Source organism: Orbicella franksi, chromosome 2, assembly GCF_964199315.1.
Source record: "Orbicella franksi chromosome 2, jaOrbFran1.1, whole genome shotgun sequence".
NCBI classification, from domain to species: Eukaryota; Metazoa; Cnidaria; class Anthozoa; order Scleractinia; family Merulinidae; genus Orbicella; species Orbicella franksi.
Window position 1 is genome coordinate 9,948,910 of NC_138146.1, and position 12,066 is coordinate 9,960,975.

Genomic DNA, 12,066 nt, shown 5'->3' on the forward strand with positions numbered 1-12,066 from the left:
TTGGCGATATTTTCCTTTAAACTTCGCCTTTTTTATGGCGCTTCATGTGTAGTCCGAAAGGGAAGAAATTTAAAATTCTGTAGAAAAATCAGGTGAGGATCAAATTGCCAAAACAACCTCTCGATGTAACAAGAAACATTTGCTTGTCTCGAATAAAGGGTTTTTACCCGGAGTTAGATCGTTTTCTTTGTATAGCAAATTATTAAAAATGTGCCCTAAAATGGCCGCTGAAAGCCCTCTCAGAGGGGCAAAACCAAGATGGTGGCCCCAGCGCTAAAATACGAATCGAATTGAACTAAAAGTAATATTTTTGTGAATCACTTATCTAGACCATTCATCTGAGAAAGTTTGAGGAATTTGATTTTTTCTGGTCCAAATGGCCATAGTTGAAAATTACAGAGGGCACCTCTTAAAACTTTAACAACTCTCATAAAACCTACATCCTCAAACCTAACGTACACAATGTCGTTAGTACGGGGACAAATATTGCAAAAATTATGGCTTTCTTTTTACTTTATGGGCCGTGAAATGTTTGCATGGTATTGTGGTAAAATGTACAGTTAACATCTTCTTTCTCACGGGGGATTGAAATATCAAATAATCTTTAAGGGTGAAATATTATGGGGGCTTGAGTTTGAAAAACAAAGAAGAGTTTACAGTTGTATGAATTTGCATGGACCAAACGTTGATGAAAGATTGAGATAAATGTGGCAATTTTGCCCAATTTGATAGAGTTTGCATGAAAGTACAAAAGACGACGAAAGAGAGTGGAGTTTGAATATATTAGAGAGACAGTCCATCATCTATTGGATCAGTGGCGGATCTAGGGGAGGGGCCCGGGGCCCCCTCCCCCTTATTTTGGGTAAAAAAGAAGAAATCACAGAAGGAAGAAAAGCCGGCAGGGCAAGCAAAACAAAGTTCTACTTTGTACATTACAAAGAAGCGCTCTGCTTTCACATACTGTCTCTCAGAACTTTTTTGGGGCTCAAAGGTTAACTTGAAATCCAGAATGAATATTATATTGAATTAATTTAGCTACAATGCTTGCTCTCTCTCTCTGTTAATTCTATAAAAAGGCCGCTACTCGTGGCTAAAGATTAGCCCGAAAGTACAAAAGAAAGGCTTTCTTGAATACCATGCAAGCATTCGTATCGATGTCTTCCGCTAGAAGTTGCTATATATGCCGTTTATTTCATATATATGCTAAGTGCGTTCCGATGTCAAAAGAATCAAATTTAGCTTCTGTGGAGAAGACGCTGGTCGAAGCCATGAAGTTACCTCCGGAATTTCTCGGTTCGCCCCAACAATGCGCCAGTAATGATTTATACACTTGAGTGGAGAGAGAAACAGGGAAACTGAGTAGGTTCTTGTTGCCTAGGAACGCAACATAACGACCTCGGTCGATACTTGATCTTGAACCGCTTGATCAAGGGAACAACTCAATAATCATTGCACCACCAAGCCGAAAAATCAATAGAAATTAGTATCATTTTCTCCATTTCGGTTTTCTTTCAACTTTTCGTAAATAGGATCAGATCACCACTGCCATATTCTTACCTCAGCAGCTGGATGATTCCCTTGATGAAACACGCCGTGAGGTACAAATCCACAACACAAAAATTGATCATCCAGCGGATGATCAGCACATCAAACGTGTCCTACCAGCTCCAGTTTGTCAGCACGTATAGTAGGCTGTGATGCCAGTTCCCAGGGAAACGTTATCAGGATCCTTGAAACGCGTAACATCGCGTGGTTCTCCATGACGGTTGACATGTTACCGTAGGAACGGCCCCAATGATTTGTTTCCCACACCTTGTCCAACTCGTTGCCTATGTTCTGAGAGGAATCGACTTTGTAATAGTTTTTGTTCTCAGCAGGAGAGGGTGAAGTTTCATTTCCCAAGAAATCCAAAACCTATGTTTTCGTTCACCATACAGCTTGCATTCTCTGATTTCTGAAGCCACCAATATCCGTTATTGTTTACCGTGAAAGGATTCTCTTCAATCGTTTCCGCGGCAGTGGGTACATTGCTTCTTGTAACTGGGTTATCCCTGCTATCAATTGAAGTGGTATTTTTCTGATGATTGTCTCAATGCATTTTCTTCTCCTCGTTCTCTGAGGAAAAGTTCTCTGGAAGCCGATATTGTTCATAATCTTTCGGCATGTGCATCAAAAATAGAACATTGTACATTTCTTTGGACTGGTCTGTCTTTGCAGGAGAGGTGTCATCTGTAACAGCGGGTTTTGAGCCTGCAGTCAATCCGGGAACGGTGCTGCACTCGGTATCTCAGTGCCGAGATATTTTGCCGGATCCTCACACTGAAAATTGAAGGAAAGAAAGAAAAATTGTTCAATTTTCCGGCGACCTAATGTCATCAAACCTCATCATGCGTGTCCGCACATCCGGTCGCGCGCAGCTAACATAAGTAACTCAAAGTTCTTGTTTAAATTCCTGGACTGCACACGGTGCATCTCTAACAGACATATGTGAGGAGAACTCCTTGCTTGTCCATGGAGTGTTCATTTTCTAATTACAAAATGACGCCGTTCCTCTATCTGGAACAAGTGCAGTGTGCAAGACTACGCATGCTCCTGGGAAACTCCAAAACGTCGAAAACGTCCAGTTAATTTTGACCTGTGCCTTTCCAGAGTTGGTTTTCCTGTGCCCGATTATAGACCGAAAACACCACTTCTACCAGGTCATCGCCATTCTCGTCCCCAGTGCTACTCGTCTTAAAATGTTGTTGACGAGTAGCTCTGGACGCACCAAAAAATTCGAATTTTTTTATTGGCTGACAAAAAATGAATGCGCAGCAGAAATGAAAATTACAAAGCTCCACGCATTCCATTTTACTTCTGGTCCAGATAGCGGCTCCTTCGCTCAGTTGACACAGGCGCGCTTTACGAAAAAAAAAAAAGCGCAAAACAAATGGTGACCTGGAACAATTCGAAATTATGACAGGAAACAAAGAAACAATAATAAACATGAAAATTTAAAATTTTATTTTCGCCAGCCTCAAGCTTCCTGAAGTACAGTATTATTAAAATTGGATATTTTATAATAAAACATACCTCGGTGAATTCTTCCTCGAGTTGAGGTCAGATTTTGAACCCTTTTGGGGCTTCAGTCCTACCAAGATTCATACGAACCACTGCTTCGGCCAACTTGGTCTATAATTCCATGATAGGATGACCGCGTTTACTTATGCGAGTGCCCCCAATCGAACAAGTGGACGAACACGAGCATGTCGTCCCGACGAATTTGATCGAAATGTTGTTGACAAACCGATTCATAGGTTCAAGACCACCAATTCAACAAACTTGAGAAGTTGATGTCCTCAGAACACCGCTACAGCTACACAAAAGCTTCCTAGTTTTAGCCTTTATAGCGCGCATCATAACGTGAATTGTCACTGACTCGCCGCTTGCGAGCATTAACTCTCTCAAAACAACAACAATTTCACACCGTGTGCAAGTTCAGTTTGGCTTTGGCACAATATATAATATTAACTGAGAACTATCCAACAAATGAGCGGAGTTTAAAAGCTAAGTTTACAGTATGCGCTCTAAGTTGTTGTATCTTTTTCACTGTCGGTAAGACTCGCAGCGAAAACAACGTACCGCTGTCCAGTAAAACACTATATCGCGCCCCCCAAAAACGTATTTCCGCGGTGTTGTTCTCGGTCCTTTTCGTTTCTCTTAGCCGGTGGGGCCTTGGCACTAGAACGAAATTCACTGCGCGGTATGAGGTGCGAGCAAAATAATGCTGCTTCGACTAGCTAGTTGGTGTGAAAAGACAACTCTTGACAAGCTTTATGGACGCTAATGGGCAGATGTCAGAAAAAGAAGCGAAAAGAGCTATGGGAACGAGAATGGCGACAAATTTGAATCTGGGGAAAGTTGGGGAAAGTACTGCAGAGTACTGGGCAAGAAGAGAGATCGGTGCATCACGTAAGCACAAAAAACGATTGTCGCGAGCCTTTTTAAAACAATTTGTAACTCATTCGCGTCCCAGTGCAAAGAAAGTTCAAAACCTACTCATTTCCAGCTATGGTGGAAAGTAAAGAGGATTCAGGCAAAACTCCTCAAACCGTCGAGGTTAGTCTCAAGCTTTGCTAAACCTTTCAAACATAAAATATTCGTGTCCATACTGCTGAGACGCTTGCTCGTGCTAAACAGAGCGTGTGGTCGCATTTTTATGATGATGTTCTCCTGAAACACAATTGTTTTAAGTACACCTCTTTGAACTCTGTCAGTTACTGGTATATCAACAGTCATTTAGCAAGGTCCTATATAGAGCTAACAAATCTTTTCCCTCAAAAGGAAGCTTATCTAATATGCTACTTCGTTTATTCAGGGAAATGACTCTGAAAGGGGATCATGCCTGCATGTTTCCTTATCAAAGGGTGAAGATTCCCCAGTAATCTATGAAAAGCTGGAGTCATTTGGATTCAAGGTCATCAAGGAATCTAGCATTACTACAGCTGCAAAGTTGTGTTCTTCCACCAAAATGGCTCTTATTGTCTTAGAAGATTGTAAGGAAAAGAAATTCATTGAGGCTATCAAGTAAGCTTAAGTTTTCTTGAATATTGTACTTTGATAAGGACTATGGAGTGCATCATATTAGAATTAGCATGAATATACAGATACTTGTCTGCAAAAGTATGCCATCCACTTTTGAGAACATTTTTTAGTTCAGGCATTCTCTTAAGTGCTCCTTATGAATGACACATGCAAGTCTAGAGGGAGGTTGAGGTGATTGCTCAGAAGTAAAAGTTGCCCAGCAATTTTTTTGAAACTTTCACTAAATGTTTCCTACCAAGCACTGTTTTGAAAAATTCATTAAAAAGGGTAGGTCACCATGCTCGTTTAAGAGATATGATGGGCCAATCCTACATCATTTATGCCTAACCACACGCATTATTTCGTCAGTTCGTGTAACATTTTGTGGTAGCTGGAAGCAAAGGTTATTATAGCAATACTTGAAAACAATCTTGATAGCTAGAAGTATCCGAAGCATGGAACAATGTAATATATAATTTATGGAAAAAATCACACAATTCTGAATGACATTGACTCAAAACATTCCTGGAAACATTGTTTTCGAGGTCATAATTTGCATTTTTGAATAACAGTTTTGTGTACTCTTTTAGCTATATCTTTATTCCACTGAAAATTTTTTTCGTAAGTTTTTGACTAAAGGTGATTACCTCGTAAGAGAACCCGCCAAAGATTTCCGATGAAACTTGGTATGCTGTTGTTACAGGACAAGGAGATATTAAAAATGTAGTAACAAGAGGGGGTCATTGTACTTGTTTTCACTCCACAATGCTGACAAATAGTTATTTAGGTGACTTTTGGTAATCTCCATGTGCAACAAATAAGCTTGATTATTTTTCAATGCAGGGTGTAATATCACACAGAGTTTGACTTTCTTTGATTGTTTATTCATCTACATCCCAGAAAAAATGTCTTCAAATACCCTGCATTTTTTTATCCTTTAAAGGAAACATAATTTGGACATACGGTGTTGGGCCCATTATGTCTCCCTCTGTGGTATTTATTTCATTTGCCAAAAGTAGCAATAGATTTCTGCTAAGTTTTTTGTCAGGTTTTGAGGATATTGTTCTTATTGAAATTATGAAACAAAAAGTGAGGATCACCATGCTCGTTTAAGAGAAAAGGAGCATTTATTTTGCTATCAAGCTTAGTTTGAGGTAAATCTCTTACGTTTTATATGTGCACGCGCTCATGTGCATGCGCTAATGATGCGAAAATCATGCACAGTAGGGATGCGCAATGCAATACTAAGGAATCACCTGTTGACGCCTGTGCCACCCATAACCGCCTGTGCGAAAAAACTCCTCCATTTCCTTGTGCTGCCCGCAACCGCCTGAAAAAAAGCACGTGAGAACAATTTTCTTTCCTACCCTCCCAGAGTCAGACAGACAGAGTCTTCAAACCTTTTTGGTGAAGAATTTGTCTTTCCTTCAACTGCCGCGAAAACATGACGATCAGTGCTTTTTCAAGTGAGTTTTGAATACAGATCACGGACTTAAAGCAGCTTCCTGGACTTTAGAAAACAAAAATGGCAATGTACATTATTGCTTTAAAGTTGAATTCAACTTGGAATGCTTGCGGCGACTTAAAAATGAGTCAAACTTCGAGGTGTGTCGCTTAGAGGCGTGTCTGCTAAGTGTCGGGACTATCTTATGGGTCGTCTGCGAGGTAGCAAGAATCACGGAAAACCAAGCTGGCGGTTAGCGGTGATTTATTGCTTCAAATAGTAACGATCGTAAACTGAAATAACAATATAACGAAGTTCTAATCAATTTACTTGAAATGCTGCGCAACATAAGATCAAGGGGGCATGTAACAATCTATGTGTCTACGTCAATAACGCAACAAAATATCAACGAACAACGTAAATTAACATAAACAAATCATTATAAAACTATGTTAAAACTACTCGAGATTGCATAAACAATCAAAAGATGAACATTTGCGGCTGATCAACAGCCCAGAATAGCCTAGTCTTAAATGTGGGCGTTCTCCAAATAAGGCTCTAATTAAATTATGCAATGTTCTCTTTTTGAATCGAAGACAACCAAAATTGTGTTGTATACGATTCTGTACATATATCTGCTTTCGCCCAAAATAGAACAAACTGAATCTAAACAAACTAAATAAGACTACGAAAATCACTTACATATCGGTCCAGCTTGTGCCAAGGTTAGGAAATGAAGAACAGCAAAGGTACTACTAATCAAGGCGAAATGTTACGAAAACTCTGTTAAAAGAATGCTAAGCTTTTATATGCACGTGGTGACACTAAAAGGTCTGATTACAAAACCAATAGGAAACTAGATAAGCATATGTAAACATTGTAACTAAGTTCGTTACTAAGACCTAGGCACGCAATCAGGCTAATCGATCATTGATCTAATAAAACTTGACACTTTGTCTAGTATCCTCAACACAACTTTTGGAATGATTGATAATGCCACGGCCGATAAAATGACTGCAAAAGTGGTTGGGAGAAACTCAGAGCTTTCACGTTAGCGTGAAGAATATTTTGAACGTGCGGTCATGCAGCGAAACACATCTGCGAAATTTTGAACAATTTTTTGCTTTTAAATAGTTTTTTTTTTGCCTCAGCTTGAATGAAGATTTATTGTTATCAATCTTCCTTTCGCATTTCTTTCATTTGGTTCCCTCTGTTTGGGAATTTTAGGTTTTAAAAGTGACCAGTAACTTGCACACTGGATTTCTGCATATTTAGGGTGCTTTCCATTTAAACGCAAACCGACCAGTCAGAGATCAGTGGGAATACCCGAGGAAAATGGAACGACATTTTCCAATTAAACTGCGCCAGCCAATAGGAATGGCTCTTGCCACTTTTTATTCCTTTTCCGAATTCCCAAATTAGGGCAAAGAACCAGTTTGTCAAAAATGGAACAGCAAATCTTGATTGGAATATTCCAACCGAAACAATTGGACCACCTCCAGAGGTAATTCTGAATATTCCGGTTGCAAGAAACCAAAACGGACCTTTCCGTTTGAATTCTGACTGAAAGTTCCGGAATCTTTGGCATAATGGAAAGCACCCTTAATGTATGGCGACCTCCAGGGGCTTTGTTTATTTCGTTTATTCGCTTTGTTCAAATATTTTTTGGAGTCTAATTCAGCTACTACTTAACTGCTGAGAAAAGAACTAAATGGCCACTAATTTAACACAGTTAAAATATGCCTGATCTCTAAATAATTGGTTAGTTTTTGTCGTCTTTTTGATTTTGCAACTTTCATCTTTCTTTCGCAGCGCCGTAATATTTCGTCACACGGTGAAGAAATTACTCGATTTCTTGTTTTCAGATTGATTTTTACATGAGTTTTTTGCTTTTATTTTTCGTTGATTTCTCAAATGTTAGCCGTTATATTTTGTATTTGGTTTCATTTTTGTCCTCCAAAGTCAATAATTAACTCGTTTTCACAAAGTCAATTTTCTCAGCTTCTGTGGGACATTTTGTCGTGTGGTAAAGAAATAATATAATTTCTTGTTTTCTCATCAGTTTTACACATCAGGTTGAGTTCTTTTTGATAATATTTTTTAATATTTTGACCCTTCATTTAGTCAACTTTAAATAAACAATGTCATGAAACCTGATCTTGTGTCTGTGGTTACTGCGCATATGGTTTATTTTTGTGCTTTCGCTCGCTCTGAAATATTCCAAAAAAGGCCAGGGAATTAGGAGTGGGTCGCGGTCAATTTCATTCAGGCATCAATGGGTTAAAGAGGATACTTTGTACACCAAAATTATGCTATAAAACATATAGGTCGTGCTCATTTAAGAGAAAATGAGCATTTATTTCACTGTCAAGCTTAGTGTAGGAGCACACGCTAATGACGCGAAAAGTGTACCCAGTTAAGGGCTGCGCAATGCAACATATACTGACAAATCACCTTAAGAAAGTCCTGGTCTAATCTGGCACATATCCTACACGTCTAATTGTTTAAATGGCCTTTTCTTAGTCACATGCATAGAATGATGAAGTTAACCCCTGCACTACTAAACCCTAACCCTAACCCTGACATATTTTTGTTGTAAAGCTTAAACTTATAAATACTTCTTTTATGCAGGGAAACCATTTGAAATTGTTATTTGAAAGAAGACTAGTCAGAATTCTGCCAAAAGGATTACATATTAGGTTCTTTGCTCTCATTTTCCATGACCTCATACAAATCTTGAGCTCATAATCTAATTGTTAATTGAAAAATTAGTAACTGCTCTCATTACCAAGTTTAAAGTTTAATGTCCCCTTCAAGTGTACTGCCTTTTTTTTGTTAACTTCTTTGGCCATGCTTGAACGATGGTCTTTAAATCTCTGTAATATAAACACCCATCATTGTTTGGCCCAGGCTTTAAAAGAACAATTATAGTGTTCCTGACGTTATTCTGGGGACAAACTGGGAAAAACATGCACATGGGCTCGCATTTGGTCACTTGGTCAGGGTTACACAACTAACTGACTGCACTTAAGTGCATCTAATGATCTACTGAGAGAAATAATGTCATGTCACCCACTGTATTGTTTTCCTTAAACAAAAAGTTGACAAAGTTACCTGAATGAAATGTATTTTTTTTACGAAAAAAAAGTGACTATCAGCCTTACAATTGGTGAATAAATTATTTACTTAAAACAGAGTACTCACCTGGTAGTATTCATTTTTTCCATTACCTGTTCCTTTTAGTTGAAAGTGATCTAAATTCAGTAATGGCTACTTGAAATAGCTGCACTTTGGGATTTATTTTGACCATCCTACTTTAATTTACATTTCTCTTCTCCTAGATCACCTAAGTCTTGGAATGAGCACACACCAGTTGTTTTTATTTCTTCTGGACCTCTCTCAGGTGAAATGCTTCGTTTCCAAATTATTATTATTGTCACAGATGTACACTGTTAAGTACTTAAAAAATAGGCTCACAATGTGTACTTGTGAACTTATGCTTAGTTTTGTTCTTTTCGGTTGGAGTTTAATTGCTATAAGTGAGAAGGCAATCATTGAAAAGATAAAGGTGTTACTTTGAAACTGGAGACATTGTACTTGTGACAGAAAACTTGTGGTCCCTTGGTTGCATCCTGGGAGTAAAACCAAACAAGAGAGATGGGCTTGTGAGGAGAGTCAGGCTGAAAACCAAGTCTGCAGTCCTGGAATATCCCATCAACAAGATCATTCTGCTAGAGGCTCCTATAGCTAGACTCCACGAGAGCAGCTAAACAATGTTGATCTTGATGCCGTCAGTAGACTGTGAGCGGTCTATATTTTGCTCGGTAATCCGTTGGGAAGAATGCAACACACGTGAGCAGTGGGTTGTGAGCATGCAAGCATGATATGTGAAGCCGCGAGCGGCCCACACTACCTGCAGCTTGGGGAATCAGCGCTCGGTAATCCGTTGGGAAGAATGCAATGAAGAAAGCAAAACAAGTGTGAATGCGAGTGTGACATGCTAGTGGCGTCAGCGCCGAAGCCCTGAGCTGTGAGTAGTGCAGGTGGTTTGCGGCTTCACATATCACGCTCGCACACTCACAACCCACCGCTCACGTGTGTCGCATTCTTCCCCATGGATTTTCGAGCCAAAGAGAGACTGCTCGCAGTCTATGTCCTCAACCAAGAACTTTGCTTGGAACGTCAGAGAACATTTGTTACTGTTTGACTTGATTGTGATGTACCATTTCAACTGGATGTAGTGACAGAGTATTACGCAAGTAATTCCGTTGGAATCAGTTAAAGTTTAAATGCTTTCAGTTCGCATTAATAAGGTGGCTGAACACAGTTTTCGATACCTGTGTTTCATTCACCTTTTTCTCTAAGACCCTTGATCCCTTGGTCACCAAAAATGGCAGCAAGCAAGTTAACAACACAAACTTTGGTTTTTTGATGGTTAAGCTGATGTATGTGCTGTTGCCATGGCAACATGAATAAATATAAACAGGCCTTTAAAATCGGTTTTGTTTATCTGTAGAAAATCTACTCATTAGATTTTCTTTTTAATTTGCTTGCAACAAACTTGTAACGATTCTCACAAGTTAACACCATTTTGCTAATAATTTAACAGAGAGATCTTTAATTATCCCTTGTTGAAGTTTCACCGTAATATCTAGAATTTCCTCTGTAAAAGTTCAATTTTTTTTCAATATTCCAGTTACTTATTCCCTAAAGTATTTTCATCCCAAATTTCATGAAATTCTAATGAGTGGTTCTCATTAAATAGGTGTATTTCCGAGAATGCAATTTTTCATTCAGTCGCAGTTTTTTGACTTGATACATATGCGCTGCATTTAACTGGGTTCTTTCAGTAACAAAGAAAAAGCTGAGAATTGCTGGGTTCTTTGCATTGTTACCTTTTCTAACATATCTTTGTAATAAAAGACTAAAGCCATTGATACACTGAGTTCAATTAGAGAAAAATCACACAGATAGTGCAGGTGTTGAGTAAATGAAATGATCGCTCTATTGACAGCATGTTTGTTTTTTGCAAACTGTCTTCGGCCACCTTAAGGGGCCGGTAAGTAGGATTCAAACGTGCATGACATTTCCCCTACGTAGGTTACGCTTGATTTAAAATTTAACTCGTCGATCATACCATAAACATGCATTACATTACATTACATTAGGCCATCTTCGCTCCTAATGGGGAGCATAGGGCGTCAACCATGGACCTCCACCTGACTCTTTTTTTAGTGCAGAGTGCATTATTGGGATGGTTTTGAGGGCTGCCTGCTGCTAAGGCACTAAGCCGCTATGGTACTTAATGGTGCTATAGTGCTATGGCGCTATTGCACTATGGCACTGACGTGTAAACTTTAATGTTTGTTTAATTAATTAATTTCAAATAATTAATTAGTCTAGAGGCAAGGAAGTGGTGGGGGTGGGGTGGGAAAGGTACATGACTGTACTCTACATAAAACATGTTCCATTGTCGTCAGTTGGGTGTGAACATCGCAAAGCTATATATTTGTTTCAGGTAACCCCTTGCTCTCCTTGTGGTACCATTCCCTTTAGAACAAAACTAATTTGCTCTAAATGCCTGCATAGATTAGTTAGTGTTTGTGGCTTCTATATTAGGTGGAGGATACATTGCATATGGAATCATGCATAAATGCTGAGTGGTTTTCCTTATGGTAGAACTCAACATGTAAGATGCATGCGCTCTAGCAACGTTAGTGTTATACGCTATCTTTCCACGCAGTATTTTATATTTCATGTCATGTGACCAAGGACGACAGTTATTTTTCAGATAGTGCCAATTGTCCCTTTTTATTGCAAAAGTGAAACGTCACTTTGGCTGCGTAGCTTTTAGATTTACAGGTCGGTCCAACAAATATTAACTGCTGTTTTCAATCTACAATAGTGTGTTTAATTTGTCAGGGTTCAAATGTATTGCTTCTCCTTAGCGGCTTGTTTACTTCTTACCTTAATTGTGTCTGTAAGAGGGACCAAAAAGTTCCCAAGTTTGTGGCTTTAATACTCCGCAAATTGTAAATTTGTGACAAAAGAAACCAGGA

The 12,066-nt window shown here is 39.0% G+C and overlaps 1 protein-coding gene across 1 annotated transcript in view; it reads left to right on the forward strand.

The window, feature by feature from the left end:
• Positions 1-3,345: 3,345 nt before the first annotated feature.
• Positions 3,346-12,066, forward strand: part of LOC145479984 (uncharacterized) — a 38,698-nt gene continuing 29,977 nt past the window's right edge. Inside the window, exons 1-3 of the mRNA XM_081458474.1 lie at positions 3,346-4,098; positions 4,358-4,566; positions 9,349-9,410. Of these exons, the coding sequence (XP_081314600.1) occupies positions 4,051-4,098; positions 4,358-4,566; positions 9,349-9,410 (319 nt within the window). The 5' untranslated portion in view covers positions 3,346-4,050. The remainder of the gene's footprint in view (positions 4,099-4,357; positions 4,567-9,348; positions 9,411-12,066) is intronic.